This window comes from Nuphar pumila, chromosome 5 (genome assembly GCF_984573655.1).
Source record: "Nuphar pumila chromosome 5, dmNupPumi1.hap1.1, whole genome shotgun sequence".
Classification (NCBI taxonomy): domain Eukaryota; kingdom Viridiplantae; phylum Streptophyta; class Magnoliopsida; order Nymphaeales; family Nymphaeaceae; genus Nuphar; species Nuphar pumila.
The window spans coordinates 18,500,517-18,519,199 of record NC_143253.1 but is presented as its reverse complement, the minus strand read 5'-3'; the positions used below and the strand labels follow the sequence as shown (position 1 = coordinate 18,519,199).

The window sequence follows — 18,683 nt, the reverse complement described above, 5'->3', positions numbered from 1 at the left end:
CCTCTTGTATATTCAAGGGGCCTTCCACCTTCGATGCACCAAATCTGAAGTTATGGTTGACCCGAACATGTGACGACACACGGTCGTCCTCTTGAAAGTGTACCGCTGCCCACATCGCGACTAGCGGTGCCTGGTAAGCAACAGGGAGCGCAAAGCTCCAAGCATCACTGAACGTGGGTGGGGGTGGCCTGCGAGTCCAATAGTCTGACCAAGTCGACAACTGTCTGCCTCTTTACAGTATAGGACCCCTACCCCTTACTGAGCGACCATATATCCTACGTATGCCACTACCTTCGCCACTTCGGGCATCAGCAGGAGGGTTCATATTCTTAAGCAAACACTTCAAACAAGAATGTGAAACTCATTTAGTTTAAACCATTAAAAGCAGAAAAGACTTTACTTACAACGTGATGCAGATGCTCGATGGTCAAGAATCACTATTGTCTTAAAGCTCTGATACCAAGTTGTAACGCCCCAAAATTTTGAACTTGTAAACCTTTCAAAATAATTGAAAGAGACTAGAAAATCCTTTATTTTTTTTTAGAGTTTTTGTTTTAGTGAATCAGCGAAAATGGTTTTTCGAAAATAAAAGACAAGTCGACAACCTTGGGCGCATTAGCATAAAAACCTCTATTTTACAATAGGTTGAATCTTCACACAACATTAAAAAACCAGATGCATTAGATTTTTTTTTTTAAGTTTATACCAAATAGGATTTTCTGAGGAAACCCTTATACAAAATGCAAAACCCAAAATGTATTCAGGACACAGAAAGCTAGCAGAAACAGTAAGATCTTGAAGCCATCTTGCAATCGCGACATCACCCCTCTCGTAAACCTAATCGTCACATGTACCCATAAAATGGGTCAATTTCATGAAAAACTTGTAGATGCACAAGACAATATAGAACAATTCTAGCACATGCATTGTCAATTTCATGAAAAACTTGTAGATGCACAAGACAATATAGAACAATTCTAGCACATGCATTGTCAATTTCATGAAAAACTTGTAGATGCACAAGACAATATAGAACAATTCTAGCATATGATTTAATTCATACATGATACACAATTCAATACGTACTATATTAAATCTAGCATAAGCAGTTAATTAATACATGATACACAATTCAACAAGTAATATAAATAAATCTAACATATACATCAAATTTATACATTATACGCAAATTAACAAGTGGTGTAAGCAAGATAACTTTGTTTCGATATTAGCTGACCTACGGGTACGCACAGGCGCGAAACATACAAACAACTGAGACTAATCTGGATGTTTATTATGCCATGTATTTTTGATACCCCGAATAACTAACTGAGTCCGCTCGTAAGAGGACAACCAATGATCGAGAGAGAATTCCTCATAGGCAACTCATTCAAGGGATACATCCAACTTCTGTAAAAGTCCATGGGATCTACCACCTAAGATAATTTTTAGTAGTCTCATCTCCTAACTCCGATGACTGGGGACACCGAGTCATTTGCCCGAGGGGTGGTTGTTAACAACCTGTCCAACGGAGTTTTTGTACAATCTCATCCTCTCACTTAACAGAAAACAGCAGGGCGAATGGGTGCGTCATGTTTTATTTAATTGAAGACTTATTCTACATGCTTTGATCTTTCAAACTAGCTCGAGGATCTTGCCTGTGAAGGCGATCATCACCATTATGTGATATTTTCATAATATGCCATTCATACGCTTCGAGGTTACTCGAACCTCTCATCCAATCATCATAGTACTAACATGTTGTGCTTGTCTAAAAGTGCAACTACGATGAGAGGGGTAACAGTTTCTTAAAAGAAACCCCAACTCCATTGTTTCGTAAAAGAAATGATGCAATTATTTAGTTTAGTTTGACATGATCCAGTCTTTTTAAACAACTTGTATATCATTGTGCAATTTGCATGATACTAGATCGCCATGGATCTCTCATCCAGTTATCGTAGTATCAACATGTTGCGCGTGTCTCGCGATACTGCTTACGATAAAAGGAGTATGGGTTTCTCAAAAGAAAACCCCAACCAAACATATTCCCATGATCCCAACCGGGGACATCCGGGTCATATCGGATATTGAACCAAAGCTGTAAAACGTTTCTCCCAAATGCGCCTACTTGGGAAAACTTAGTTGCAATTTGGCAACCCTAAAGTGTGCAGAATTTGCTTTGCAAAACTACGTGTTTGGAAAGTTGGATTCTCGCAAGGAATCTCATTCTTAAAACTCTAGCGCTCATGCGCAAACCCGTGTCTTTTGAAAATGAGCAAGTAGAAAACAACAAGGTTTTAAAACCCAGTGACTCGGGACTCCACTCGTTCTTTATTAACTCGTGACTCGGCGGGTCAACTCGGTGACTCGGACCGGGTTTTGTTAACTTTTGATTTTAAAAGAAAAACAATATATAAATTGTCATTTAAACATATAAAGGTTTGTAGAATGACTTAATAACTAGTTTAATTAATCATAACAAATGCCGAGAAGTCCCTGTAGCACCAAAACCTATTTCTTAAAATAACATTTGCAACAGACAAAGACGTGTTAGGGATGATTGGTAGTCGGTACCACATACAAACAAATCCACCCTACCGAATATGGGTAGGTACTTCTCCAGACCAATGCTTTGATCTATATGATACATTCTGTATCTGGAATTGTTAATCATAATGGTTGGTGGTGTCTTTTTGAAATCGTGGTAGTTTTGAAAAGATTTGTAAATGAAAATCCAGTGAAAGCCAGACACCAAATATAAAACTGGCTCGCACGAGTGGTGGAGTCCGGGTCGATCTCAGGGAACGTGAGATCAGTGGCGGAGCCAGAAGTTTTTTCTTGGGTGGGCAGACTTTGGGTCTCGGGGACAATGATATGGTCTTGAAGGACGATCCTGTAAAGTGTATGCACAAGTAGCAATGACAGTGGAATTAAATGTATGAAATTCTCAAACTATTTAATATGACTAGGGACTGGGTTAAGTACTGATTTATGGAACAAAACAATTCAGCAAACTGTCTCCTAAAAGATGCCTAAACGCTGCTTAAAATGTGCGAACACTGTAGGAACTCGACCCTTAGAAAAAGACAATGGGTGGCCAAAAAATCTGAACCAAACTGGTTCAGCTGAGTCAGTGAGCCATTTCACCAAACAGTTGGTGTGTGTCCCACACCCATACTACTAACAACGCTTTTGGCTTAAAATCCAAGACGAAAAAAATCGTGAAACACAAACCCTGTCCTAAACCAAATTACTAACAATTCAAGCAAGCAAAAATAGAAATTAGATTTAACTCAAAAACTACATATAACAGTTGGAGTTGGTTAACACGGATAAATAGGAATAGCTAACTGCCCGACAAACAGTATTCAAATTGAATTGAATAGCGTCAAGTAGATAGGAAGATTAACAGCTAAATGCAAACAAAATAACCCACTGAAAATATGCATTCAGCTGGGATGTTGGGACGTTTCACCCAGTGGCGGAGCCAGGGGTGGGCATGGCTGGGCGTCGTGTTGGCAGTCGTCGCCGGCAGGTCTTTCGGTCGGCGACATGGGCGACATGGGTCGTCTGATGCTTTGCGGTTTCTGAGAAATCGAAGGCTTCGGTTTCTCCGGTTTCTCAGAAACCGCAAACAGGGTTATCATGTTTGCCGATCGACAAGAAAAGCAAGAGAGAGGGGGTAGGGACTAGGGAGGTTACCTGAGACAGTGCGACGACCGGCTGCTAGCGATGGTCGCCGGAGATTGGCGAAGGTCCGACTGACTGCGACACCGATGCCTCGCGTCGCCGGAGATTGCAACAGAGAGGGAGAAGCTCGGAGGGGGGCACCGCCACCGCGGGTTCACCGAAGGGAGGCCGGCGACACTGCAGAGCACAGGGGTTGCCAGCGAATGGGGTTGCCGCCTTGCCTGTGACAGAAGGGGAACGCCGGAACGGAGGGGCAGAGCACGAACGATAAAGGAAAACTGGTGAGGGTTTTACCCCTCGCCCCTTTTGGCAGGCTCTAGACTCATCGAGAGCCCGGGTCCGGTCGACTCGGTTTCACGAGTCCCGATTCGATTCGGTTTTCCGAGTCATGAGTCGACTCGGTTTCAAATTTTAGGGTGGGCGGCTGCCCACCCCTGGCTCCGCCACTGCGTGAGATACTTGTATTCAACACACACAACTACGCTACTCTTTATTGCCAAGAAAAAGAATTAATTAAATAAATGAATAACTAAAGAGTGTTGCCCTACGCAGAGGGCTTAAAAGAATAAAATGGCCTTATTACAACCCAATGAATTGAATAAATAAAATCTTAGTCTAAAAAAAAAGAAAAGGTTTTAGTGCTTCGAGTTCTTTTGTCCCTTCTTGAGGTAATGTATGTTTTCTTGAACTTTTGCTTTTCTGAGGGCTCCCTGAGGGGCTCTTCTGAGGGTCAAAATCACTTTTCTTGCACGTTTACCCGCTTCCCTGCAAAACACAAAAATACAAACACAGCAGAAACAATACAAAACTAAGCGAAATCTAAAGTTAATTCACACAAAAAAAAACAGCAAAAGAATTGAAATTAGACTACACACTAACTACAATAGAAGACAAAATCTACTAACTAACAATTTAAGAATCAACTATATAACAGACTAATGGAATTTTAACTTAACCAGACAACATAATACTATGGAATAATTTAAATCTGATTTACTAATCTATGATACACATTATATTAACTAAACCAATCTATGAGAAACACTAGCCCCAACATTAAGTCTGATGTACACCATCTATCACACTCTATTGAAAATCATTATCTAATTGCACAACTAATTATTAGAGAAATAAATCACGACTAAACTATTCTATTTAGCTATTGACTAAATTCTAATGAACATGCAATACTAATGTTTCCAAAAACAAACATCCTCAAATTAATCTAGCTACAGTACTAGAACTTTGCTAATGTTACCTACCTGTATTATAATAACTTAAAAACGTGAGATGGGGTTGACTATTAATAAGGAAATATCAAAGCATAATATGTACTCTAAGGAACTATATAATGCTGAATAAACAATGCCCTAAGTAACACAAATTGCTGAACGTAAGTAATTGGAACACGCTGACAAGAAAACAAAACAAAAGACGCAAAAAAACAAAAAACAAAAAAACAAAACAAAAAACAAAAGGCACTACACTTCACCGAGTCTTTTTGTTCCTGATTAATTAACAAAACTGCTAAAACCATTGACAACTGAGCTTAGAAAAAAAAAATGAATGAACTTAAATTAACATGCAGTGACAAGAAACAAAAATAAAATGTTAAAAAAAATGACTGAATAAAACTTTATAAAACGCAGCTACACTAATGGAATGAACCGACTGAAACAAAAACAACAACAAAAAAAAACAAAACGGAACTGAAAACAATTGAAACGTCGCTTGGTTAACCTACACTAAAATCAACAACCTAACCTATATAAATATCAAATAATCTATAAAAACGTTAATGCTAACTACGAATCAACACGATGAACGAACAAAAACCCTATATGAATCTAACGATCTACATGCAAGTCAAGAAGATTAAGACATATTTTTTTTCTTCTCTTTTCAGATGCTAAATTATACTAAATGAATATGCTGATGGTGATATGATGAACTAATTTAATATACCATGCTATGCAACTACATCTATAGAAAAACAAGATCGAAGAACGAACCATCGTGGATCGCCTTCGATGGAAGGGTTGAGAAAAGAGTGGCCTCTCCACGATGTGAACTTGTCATGCTGCACCCTTTGATGAAAGAAGACGAAACCGTCGGCAAGATGAAAGGGAAAAAGAGAAGTAGAAGAGAGGAGAAGAAGGAAGGAAGAAGAACCGGCTGGTAGTGAGAGAGAGAGAGAAAAAAAAGAGAGAAAGAGGGGCGTGAGCTTCAAAGTGGGGGAGAGCCCCTCCTTTTTGCTGTAGTATACTATTTATAATATTATATTAGGGTAAGACAAAATTTTCAAAACAAGTCCAACATTTTTCAATAATTTTCAAAAGGCCCATTTTAGTAAAACAAGTTTTATTGTCTAAAAAAAACAAACTTCCTAAACTAATTAAGAATTAGCTAATAAAAACCTAAGCGAACTAAACTAGACTTAAGAAATTCTAACTATAATAGAAACACTAAAAATATATGCAGGGAAAGCTTTGAAGAATACAATTTTCTGATAAAATTCAATTCAATGCAGTTTCTCAAAACTAATGGTAAAAATGGGTTTTTAAGGCAATTTTAACATGGATCATGCATAAATACTGATCAATAAAATGTGAAATATATGCATGATCAGTTGGTATCTTGAATGCAGTGTTGGCCACGAGCATGCAGGCATGCAAACACACATGCACATACACACATATGTTCAAATTCATTATCCATATTATTGGTAGCTGAAATTTGCATGCTCATAGTAGAGCATCACAAAAATTAACTGTTAAAAGCACAATATCATGCAAATTACATCTCTGGATAATCATATATGTTTGGATAAAACATCAAACAACATAAAATATGACCTAGATCATCTTAACCACTTAGCATCTATCTAAAAAATGTCTTCCTAGACATTGGAAATTATAGGAATATGCCCCTAATAAATCGCCAAGCCTTACTGCATCTATATGAATTAGCCTTTAGAACATTGTCTTAACATAGATACCAGGCTGATGAAATTTGAAATTATGAATATAATTGATAGATTTTAAGAGCATAACTTTGGGTAAAAAACTAAAAAAAAAAAAGAATTTCAATCTTATATGTTTCCAATGAAGTTTTTTATTCATTCTAATGTTGTGTGCTTCTTAGCAAATATAATAAACACATCTGATAATTTTCATATGCACTAAATGTGAGATAATTTTCATATGCACTAGAAGTTTTTTCTTCAGTATGATCTAAGGCCAGCACTCGGTCGAGTCAGGCCCGAGTCTTGGCAAACCGAGTTTGCCTTGCCGGGTTGACTCGTTGGAGGGCCCAGCCTAGCCGAGTCACCGAGTTGACTCGGCGAGTTTTAAAACCTTGAAAAACAGGTAGAATAGAATATGCTCTTGCGTGTGCTACAAGGTTGCATTCATGTAAGAATAATACATATATTATAATGCAAGCCTATACACATTACAACGCGACGACAATGTTTAAAGCAAGACTCGATATGCGAAACCGCACATCGAGCTACAAAATGCGTAAGCAATGCACGAGGTACGAAACTGTACCTTAGCTAAATAAATGCGTTAGCAGAAGCCTATGCACGTGATAGTACGGCGGCAAAGTAAATGATATAAAGGAAAGAGGACAAGGATCGCAAAACTGCGTCCTTGAATTAAATGCGTAAGCAGTAGCCTGTGCACTAAAGCGCGATGACAAAGTAAATGACATAACGGAAAGAGGATAAGGATCACAAAACTGTGTCCTTGAATTAAATGTGTAAGCAATAACCTGTGCACTAAAACGCGACGACAAAGTAAATAACATAAAGGAAAGGGGACAAGGATCGCAAAACTGCGTCCTTGAATTAAATGTGTAATATATACATATGTATATATACATTGTTTAATTTACAAGATTTGTCCTTTATTGTCCATTGTGCAACTTTCACCTACCTTGGAAATTGTCGACTATGCTGGCATTTTTGGACATAGGTGATCAACAGCTTGAGCCTCGATGCATGCATATAGTCTGTTGCGCTTATGGGGTGCGCTAAAAGACTCATAGTACTGCACAAATGTCACAAGTGAGTTTCGCTATTAAAAACACGCGTCGACCCATGTGAGGGGCTGAACCTGAAAAAGAAGGGAGGGCAGGGTTGCGCCCTTGCCCACCGTCTTTGAAGGAAAAAAGAGGGCAGAGGTCGCGCCCCTGCCCGACAGCAGCAAAAGAAGAGGGGGCAGGGGCTACGCCCCCTGCCCGCTGAACTAACCAAAAAAAGGGAGGTGGCAGGGGCTGCACTTCTGTCCGGTGGCCAAACAGAGGAAGGGAGGGCAGGGGTCGCGCCCCTACCTGCCAGCCTGAAAGAGGAGGCGACGGCAAGAGGGTGCGCCCTCCTGCCTACTTACTGTGGAGAGGAAGGGGGCAGGAGGGTGCGCCCTCCTGCCTACTTGCGGTCAGAGGGAAAAAGAAGCAGGGAGAGGGAAACTTCGGAGGGAACCGACTACTAGACGGTTCAATTAGTCTTTCGAACCTATGCCCAAGTCAGACGAACAATTTGCACGTCAGTATCGCTGCAGGCCTCCACCAGAGTTTCCTCTGGCTTCACCACGCTCAAGCATAGCTCACCATCTTTCTGGTCCCGATAGGCATGCTCCCACTCGAACCCTTCCATAAGATCAAGGTCGGTTGTGTAATGAAATGAGAATCTTCCAACTAAGAACTTAGATCCGCAAGAAATGGTGTCTAGAAAGACACAATATCAAAAACCCTTGAAAAGGGTATAATGAAAAACAAAAAGAAATAAAATATTCTTTTATTGAAGCAATATGAAATGCTTAAAAAGCATTACAAATGATAATCTTACAAGAGAGGGGTTTACCCCTATTTATACAAGAGCTAAGGGGAGAGCTCATAAGGAGCTCTCCCTTCTAGTCGTTGGACTAGTTCCAACGACTAGATTTTGGTTAAGTTCCAAGTGAAACTTAACCAAACTAGTATTATCTAGTTCCTATTGAACTAGATAATATTTGATATACAAAATAAAGAAAAAAAATAAAATAGGAAAATATATATATATAATATTATAATATTATAATATATATATATATATATATTACATTTTAACAAGTTGAGAATGCACCCCCGAAGGGGATCTTGCCACTTAGCTTCCTTTCACACCTCGGATTTCGGGGGGATCCCAACATAGGGTTCTGACAAGCAAAGAGAGAGAGACGGAAGGGGTAGGAGGGCGCTTTCCTCCTGTGTTGATTCAAAAGAGGGAGAGAAGATGGAGAGATAGAAATCGGGTGGGGAAAGAGAGAGATGAGAGTCGGGGGGCGTACCTGGAGGTCGCCGACACGGGAGAAGGGAGGTCGTCGGCGTTGGGAGTCGAGCGCAAGCTCCGACGGTGGTCGGAGGTCACGTAGAGGGGGAGAGAACGAGCGGGGAGAGAGAGAGTAGTCAGGGGGTTCTTTCCTTTTTCATAAAAGGAAGACCCCCCCCCCCCCCCCCCCGTGTTTAAATAGAAACACAGAAAGGGGGTGCCAGGTCGGGATCCGAATCCAACCTGGGTCCGATTTTTTTTTTTTGAAAACTTGGATTTTATAAGATGGATGATTGAAATTGGTGAAATGCCATTTTTATTGGAGTCTCGAGAAGTTTTGTACAATATCTCTTTTATGACTTTGGAGCTCGTTTTCTTTTAGATCACATAGTTATGGCTTTTAGCTGTACTACCACAGACAAATTGGATTGACAAAAATTAAACATATTAGAAAACCACTTTCTTTTTCTTCTTCTTCTTTTCTTTTTGGGGGCTGAGGGGAGAGTGTAGGCTGCCTTCTCTCTCCACTATCAAGTCCTCCAACTCACGTACCATGCCCATACGTGCAGACATGCTTGTAATGTGGTATTGCGGAAATATAAAGAGTGCTTATAAGCACTTACAACAATGAATAAAAGAGACAATGTCACAAGTCCATTAAGGGACAATACAAGCACAAGCCGTTAAGAAGGCAACAATATAAAAAACCTCTTATTGAAAAGAGAGAGAGCTCTCAAGAATGCTAACATACAAGGGGTTCACCCCTATTTATACAAGAGGGAGTGGAAGGAAAAGGAAGGCCAAGGGCCTCAAAAGAAGTGCCCAAAAGGGGGCTCCCATGGAGTCGTTGGGAGCCCCCAACGGTCACATTTGTGACCGTTGGGGGCTCCAACGACTCTATGGTTGGAGCCCCTTTTGGTTCCAAAAAAATACAAAAAAGAAAATACAAAAATAAAAAACAAAAATTACATTTTATCAAAAAACAAAAAATAGTTGTTTTCTAAAACAACTATACAAAAATACCCCTATCGGGTATTGATGTAATATATATATATATATATATATATATATATATATATATATATATATATATATATATATATATATGGAGTACATTTTAACACCCCCCCTCAAACTTTACGGGAAAATGACGGAAAGTTTGCCAAGGAGAAACATGAAGCGGGGAGCCATTTCGGTAGAGTAATTGTTCCTCGTAAGTATTCGTCACGAACATAGTGGCAATCCATTTCGATATGTTTGGTACGCTCATGGAAGGTATGATTGCTTGCAATATAGATGGCACTCTTGTTGTCGTAACATAGCTTTGAAGCTTCGGTAATATCAACCCCCATGTCTTTAAGCAAACTGCGAAGCCATACAAGTTCCATTGTTGTGGTTGTCATAGCCCGATACTCAGCTTCAGTAGATGATAGTGAAACTTTCTGCTGCTTCTTGCATCTCCAGGCAATCAAAGAGTCCCCTAAAAATACACAAAAACCAGTTGTTGAGACTCGATCATTAGGATTACCTCCCCAATCTGCATCAATATAAGCAAGAAGATTCAAGGAAGAAGAGGATGATAGAAATAGCCCTTTATTGATGGTGTTCTAAATGTAACGAATGATCCAGATAACATCACTCATGTGCACCGTTGTAGGAGCATGCTGAAATTGACTAACTGAGTGAACCGCATGGGTGATATCCGGTTTGGTGATGGTTAAGTAAGTGAGGGACCCAATGAGTTGTTTGTAGGGTGTGGGATCTTCCAGAAGAATCCCATCCTCCAACCGTAATTTGGCATTAATAACCTCGGGAGTCTCAACTTTTTTATCATCAGAAATGCCAGACTTGGAACATATATCTGCAACAAGCTTCATCTGTGACAAAATATAGCTTCGAGAAGAATATGCAACTTCAATTCCAAGAAAGTATCTAAGAAAACCTAAATCAGACATATCAAAATTATTTTTTAACATCAACAATACTATTTTGATCATTCCCAGTGATAATCATATCATCAACATAAAGTAACAACATAACGATACTAGTACCTGCATTTTTAACAAAAAGAGTAGTGTCAGTATAACAAGAGTGAAATCCTAATTTTATCATGATATCATTAAAACGATCATACCAAGCCTTATGGGCTTGTTTGAGGCCATACAATGCTTTTAAAAGCCGAAGAGTTTGACCTTGCTCAATATTAATTCTGGGTGGTGGATCCATGTAAACTTTTTCACTTAAACTTCCATTTAAAAAAGCATTTTTTACATCAAGTTGATAAATAGGCCATTTTTTGGTTGATGCGACAGCTATTAAAGTCCTGACACTGGTCATTCGAGCTACGGGAGCGAATGTTTCTTTATAATCTATTCCATATTCTTGTGAGTATCCCTTAGCGACTAACCTAGCTTTATATCGTTCTAAAGATCCATTGCTTTTAGTTTTGACTTTGAAGACCCAGCGACACCCAATAGGTTTTTTGTGTGGGGGTAGATTAACTATTTCCCAAGTATTAGCCTTTTTTAGTGCATTTAGTTCAGCTTGCATTGCTTCAACCCAATGTGGTATAGATTTAGCTTGATTATAGTGAGCGGGTTCAAAATAAGAATGTAGGGTTATTAAACATGCTCGATAGTTGGGCGTCAAGGAATCATAGGATACAAACCTATTTGGGGGTATTGATATTCTAAAAGAATGTCTAACTTGTGGTTCCTCAGTAGATTCAGAAATTTGAGAGGATTTTTCGAGGGCACTAATAGGGTTTTCTTGATTTCTTCTTGAGTAAACATTCATATTTTCATTATTATCATTTGAGGGTATTATATCAAGATTGGACGCCTCACATGTATCTTCTATGCTTTCAAGGGAATCATTTTGTATGTCATCAATAAGATCATATAAAAATATGTAATCAATTTCATTTGTTTCTTCTATTTTATCAAAACTATTCTCTTCTTCTAGAAATGTTACATCTTTTGAAACATATAGTTTATCATTTTTAAAATCATAACATCTATACCTTTTTTTATTTTTACCATATCCTAGAAAAGCACATTCAATTGCTTTTGGAGACAACTTATCTCTTTTATGCAATAGGACAAAGCATTTGCAACAAAAAATATGAAGACGATTGAAATCGGGTGAAAATTTAAAGAGCTTTTCATAAGGAGAAGCATTTTTTAACTTAGAAGAGGGCATTCTATTGATTAGATAAGTTGCGGTTAGAACGGCTTCAGCCCAAAACTTCTTTGGAATATTTCTAGAAATAAGTAATGTTCTAGCGGTTTCTACAATGTGCCTATGTTTTCTTTCCACTAGGCCATTTTGTTGAGGGGTTCTAGGACATGATTTTTTATGACAAATTCCATTTTGGGTTAAATAGTTTTGAAATTCGTGAGATAAATATTCACCACCGGAATCGGTTCTCAAAGTAGATATGTTACTTTGGAATTGATTTTGAATTTTTCTATGAAAATCTTTAAAGAAAGTAAATACTTCCGACTTATGACTAAGAAAATAAATCCAAACATACCGAGTAAAGTCATCAATAAAAGTAACATAATAAGAATAGCCCCTTTTGACATAACCAGAGAAGGCCCCCAAACATCCGAATGCACCCATTCAAATGGTCTTGACGAAAGAAAAGTTCTAGTTGGAAACGGAATAGACTTCATTTTTCCAAAAATACAATCTTTGCAACTAATTTCTTTTTCCTTACAAAATTTGTTTCCAAAAGAAAAAAGATACATTTTGCAATAACTTGGATGACCAAGTCTTTTATGCCAAGTTTCCATATTTTTTTCTTGGACATAAGAACAAAAATAATTTGTGGGAAGGTCTAGATGGTCCATATAGTAGAGGTCTCCCTTCCTATGGCCTTGCCTAATCCGCTTCCCGGACCGGAGATCCTGCACAAAGCAACCATTAGATGAGAAAGATATTTCACATCCATGGTCGGCAATTTGGGAGACAGAAAAAAGGTTTAAATTTAGTTTGGGAACAACTCTTACTTTTGGAACACAAAATTTTTGAGAATCTTTAAAAGAGCCAATACTTGAAATTTTTAAAAAGGTTCAATCGGCCGTAGAAACACAAGAATCCTTTGAATTGGTGCAAACATCAACAAGTGCATTTTCATGGGGGGTCATATGAAAAGAGGCTCCAGAGTTAAGGTTCCAAGAATACGTACCGGGTGATGATGTAGAAGCAATAGCCGCACCTGATGTGGAGGAAGAAGCTTTAAGAATTTGTTGAAGAGCCATAGATATTTGCCCAAGAGTCTCTTTGAGGTCACCATTCTTGCCTTCATCTTCTTTGGTGGTAGTTTCTTCAAGAGAGGCCACCTTAGGCTTGAAAGTTCCATTAAGCTTTGGGCAAGCGGGTTTGATGTGACCCGACTCATAGCAATGATGACAAACAATCATTTTTCTTTCTCCATTATAGTTTCCTTATTTTCCAAAATGGGGAGGTTTATAGGTTCTTACATTGTTACCGGGTTTGGATACGGCAAGCACTTCATCAATATGTTTACTCATGCCAAGCCTTGTCTTCTCTTGAGTGATTTCGGCAATGGCATCCTCAATTGGAGAAAATATATATGTATGGAGAAGTGAGGATCTCACTTGCTCAAATTCGGGACGTAGCCCAAAAAGAAATTGAAACAATCGTTCTTGTTCCATTTGTTTTTGTCTTAATTCAATATCTTCCATAGAAACTCATTTTGACTCTAAAAGAGCCAATTCATCCCATAGTGGGTTTAGGGCACTATAATAGTCTTGAATGCTAGAATCACCTTGTTTGGTGGTTCTAATCTTTTCTTGCAAAAAATACGCTCTTGCAAGATCCTTTTGGGTATACATACCCTTCATAAAGGACCAAGCCTCATTGGCCCGACGAAATTTAGCTATATTAGCACATACCTTAAGCTCAACATTGTTCATAAACCACGCAAGGATTTTCGCGTGATTGCTTTCCCAATCTTCCACTTCTTTTTGATGATTTTCAATGGCCTTGAGGCGAGCATCTCCTTCAAGAGACTTTTATTGACCTCCTTCGTTCTTCATAAGCATAAGTTTAGGTTCCAGAACGATATCCATGACAAAACCCAAAAGTTTTTTGCCTTTGAGGTTGTTTTCCATTGCCGATGCCCACATCATGTAATTCTTTCCATTGAGCTTGAAGGATAGGTTGATCTTTGCCTCCATGATGTTTCCAAGAAGTGAGAAGAGATACAAAAAATATGAAACACACGAACCACACTTTTCCTTCAAGAATCGAGTGGCTCTGATACCATGTAATGAGGTATTGCGAAAATATAAAGAGTGCTTATAAGCACTTACAACAATGAATAAAAGAGACAATATCACAAGTCCACAGGACAATACAAGCACAAGCCTTTAAGAAGGCAACAATATAAAAAGCCTCTTATTGAAAAGAGAGAGAGCTCTCAAGAATGCTAACATACAAGGGGTTCACCTCTATTTATACAAGAGGGAGTGGAAGGAAAAGGAAGGCCAAGGGGCTCAAAAGAAGTGCCCAAAAGGGGGCTCCCATGGAGTCGTTGGGAGCCCCCAACGGTCACATTTGTGACCGTTGGGGGCTCCAACGACTCTATGGTTGGGGCCTATTTTGGTTCCAAAAAAATACAAAAAAGAAAATAAAAAAATAAAAAACAAAAATTACATTTTATCGAAAAACAAAAAATAGTTGTTTTCTAAAACAACTATACAAAAATACCCCTATCGGGTATATATATATATATATATATATATATATATGGAGTACATTTTAACAATGCTAACACTACAGACATGCACATGACATATGAAGTTTTTCATGTTAAATTGGTGAAACTTTTGAGTTGTAAAATTTCTTTCTTCTTGATGTTTGTAGTCTCTCATGTTACTTATGAGATTATACCTTCCGATAATATTTCTCCTTAGTTAAAATTTATTTGTCTTTTTTATTTCAATTGTATTGCTCAAAAACTGATGCACTATCTTTCTTGTTCTGGAATGATGGCTTCTGATCTCTTCTCCAGTCTACCTAGGTAAGCCCTTGGACCAAGAAAAAATTTCTCTATGATTAAGACAGGTATTGCTTGCTCAAAACCCTTGAACATGGCTCTTGTGACGGATCTGATATGTAGGTGCATATGATGAGGAACAAGCTGCTGCTAGAGCTTACGATCTTGCTGCACTCAAATACTGGGGCCCTGGAACACTCATTAATTTTCCTGTGAGAAACTATTTAACTTAAGATGATTAGACATCCTGTGAAAAGTGACGTTTATTCATTGATGCTATTCCATTGTGTCCTTTGCTGATATCCTTTAAATAGGCGGTGCTAACAAATTAACATTGTTCTGACACAATAATTCATCCATTAAGATGTCAACTTTTCATGTTTTTGAACCGTGTTATCCTGTCATAATATTGCAGATTAGTGATTATGGAAGAGATATTGAAGAGATGCAAAAGGTATCAAGAGAGGACTACCTTGCATCTCTCAGAAGGTAAGGAGTTAGATACCGTTTCTGTGGCTAACTACAAATGCCTGACCATATTGGTTACATGCTTCAGAAAAAGTAGCAGTTGCTCGAGAGCAAGCTCAAAGTACCGTGGCACGCCTAGGTATGCTGAAGTGCAATAAACATTGTTGATATTACCATTTATTGCATTATGAAGCTTCTTTTCTCATTAACTTGCTGCCGGTCTACTGTATTTGAAAACAGTGTTACATAGATATGAGCATGGTATGTGTATGACTATGATGCAAGATTTATCCAAAAGAAGGGTACAACTTTTGCATGTACACATATGGAGCATGATCCTGTACATTCAGGTGTATAAGAAGACCAATATACTCTATTAGCTTCTGCCTATGGTGTGGCTGAAAACCAATGGGTCCAGTGGTATGCTGGAAGAATGGTTTCCCTTGTACTAATATTAATCCTTGTTATGACCAGAATTGACATGAGCTTCTCCTTTTGTTGATGAATCCCCAAATATAGGTGATGGGGAGTTTTGGACTCAGTTTTGACTGCTGATCAGTTCATCCTGACCTCTTTGATTGACATTATTCCAACACCCACTTGAAGGAAGCTGTATGGAACCTTTTATTCAGGATAGTCCCAGTTCCACTAACTACTGACCAAGTGAATGGTGGACAGTACCGGAGAACACAGATCTCCCACCTACTTAATATACTCAATCAGAAAAAAAATTATAAATAAACTTTAACTTGAAGAAAGATATAGGTAAAATATAAAAGAAATGTACTAATTTGTGCATGCATGTGTGTGTATATGTCAGAATGTATTCTTCCTCATTCATAATAGATATGTGGTTACGCATATAAAGACAGGAGCCTGTGTGGACCTTTATCACTATCCTTGTCACATACATCTTTCTTTTACCAACTCATGATGCTGCTTTCCTAATATGCCGGAGCCAGCAGCTTTTTTGACTACGTAGCCTGAATAATGTGAGCTGATATGAAGTGAGGATATTTTCCTGCTTAAGATGTGAAACTGCACATCTTCATCACATAAATTTCATTTTTCACATTTTTTTTAATTTATTTTTTCTTTTGGAAATTGACCAAATTTATGTATTTTTTTTCATTAGTCATGTCAGTTTTGTTAGATTTATCACTGATTTTGGTTGATTCTTTTCATATGATGAGTTTCTACTGATGGGATTTTGTATTTCAATTTTAGACAATCACAAAATAGCCAATGGGAGATGATGAACCTTGGCCAGATATTTGACAACAAATATTTCAGCAGTGGGATCTGTAGTAAGTTTAACATCAATAAGCTCTGACACTGATATTGTTGTCATTTTTGTACCTCTATTTTTTCTATTGGGTTGATGACCTAGTATTTTTCTCGAAGGCATAAGTGCCGATCCAGCAACAGGGTGCGAATATGGCAATAATTTTGGCTTGGGAAGGAGGATTGATTTAACAAGCTATATCAGATGGTGGAAACCATGCAAATCTCAAGCGGTGCCTGTATCGAAAGACAGCCTTTCATCCAAAGGACATAAAGCATTAGGATGGACCAATCAGCATACTGAACCTTACCAGCTTCCCTCCCTAGGTGTTTCCTTTAGAGGAAAGTCTCACACAGCTGTCACTGCTTGTGGTATCTTATCACAGTCTACTGCTTTCAAGTATATGATGGAGAAAGTGAAGGCAAAAAAAGATGGCATGGCAAGTGGCTATAAAATGACAGATCCAAAGCTCAGTAGCATAGGAAAGAATGAGACGACATTAGAAACTACTGTGTTAAACACATTCAATCTTCAAAGAAATCCATATTCAGTTTTCTCCCTTTCATCTACCCAAATAATGGGCGAGTGCAGCTCTATTAATCCCTTGGGGGACTCTATTCTTTGGAGCAGCATCCTTCCCCCTACAGGTCTCTCTCTCACAACTACAGTAAGCATCTTTGTACCATCTTTGCAACATTCTGTTAGCACACGTACATATTCTTGGCTAATGCATGCATAAAATCTGCCATGTTGATTTTTGCAGCTTCAGCAAAGTGATCCTAACTCTGCATGTACATTCTACAACCAGGATTAAGCCTCTTCAGCATTGTTAAATTGTGATATTTCTCACGCCTTTTACATTTTGAACATGATGTATCCATTATATGACCTTAGTTTTGGTTTGATGTAAATTACAAATAGCCCCACAAACATGGCATAGTTCTTTGTTTGGAATAGCTTCATGCCTGTACCTATTGTCATAGTTGGCTTTTATGATGACTTCCAATAAAGCTATAAAAGTTTTCTTCTATATTCCATAAGCAGATGAAGTAGCAATTAATGTCTCTAGTGGTACCTTGAGTGCATGACTGGGTAACAACTCAATTGGTGCCAATTATCTCAAAGTCTGCAAATTCCAGTTGGAACCATATATTGCAAATGTGGTTCCAATCTTTGGCTTCATTTGCACAGCTCCCTGTTGCAAGGATCTGACAGTTTAGAGAGGTGACTTTTTTCTCAAGGCATTTTAATGGAGGATAATAGTTCATTGGTCAACCAAATTTGGAATGTAGAATATGAAACTGGGCCTGATGTGACATGAACATGGTCAAAAGTGAAATATGAAGTCCATGCTTGATGCATTAATCAAAGTCGTCATCAAAATATGAATTCCATGCGTGACTGCACTAACTTTGTGTCAGAGTTCAGACTAGAGTGAGAGGCAGCTAAACTGATCTGCCAAGTGGTTGTCTAGTGGATGAAGCAGTCATCACATGGACCAAGCATTTGTTTCAGTTGACTTGGTGCAAGTCATTGGTTTTATGGATTCTCTGAGCGCATTGTAGCGGAGACAGCAAATTTGACAATAATCTAAGTGACTTGCATAGATTGGTAACTAAGCTTCCTTATGCAAGCCATGTGTGTTTGAAAGTTTCACATTGGTCTCAGGTTGGCACATGTCTTGTGGCTGGAACTGTTTGTATAAGTTCGTTTTTTCAAAAATCTAAAACACGTAATTGGATTGGATTGATTCAACTGATCTGCTAAATCACCTTTTCAAAAGTGATTTTAAAATAAAGAAAAAACAGCCAAAAAGATTATCGGGTCATCCAGCATGAGTCAACTGGGTCTGTTTCGGGGTCTTGCCGACTACCCCGTGAATACAACATACAACACGGCTCCAT

At 38.4% G+C, this 18,683-nt stretch overlaps 1 protein-coding gene across 1 annotated transcript in view; it reads left to right on the top strand.

Annotated features, from left to right (window-relative positions):
* Positions 1-17,807, top strand: part of LOC149836997 (Integrase-type DNA-binding superfamily protein) — a 31,091-nt gene extending 13,284 nt beyond the window's left edge. The window contains exons 3-8 of the mRNA XM_090007944.1: positions 15,150-15,238; positions 15,442-15,515; positions 15,583-15,633; positions 16,722-16,801; positions 16,899-17,446; positions 17,543-17,807. Coding sequence (XP_089864070.1) covers positions 15,150-15,238; positions 15,442-15,515; positions 15,583-15,633; positions 16,722-16,801; positions 16,899-17,446; positions 17,543-17,593 — 893 coding nt within the window. The 3' untranslated portion in view covers positions 17,594-17,807. The remainder of the gene's footprint in view (positions 1-15,149; positions 15,239-15,441; positions 15,516-15,582; positions 15,634-16,721; positions 16,802-16,898; positions 17,447-17,542) is intronic.
* The last annotated feature ends 876 nt before the right edge of the window (positions 17,808-18,683 follow it).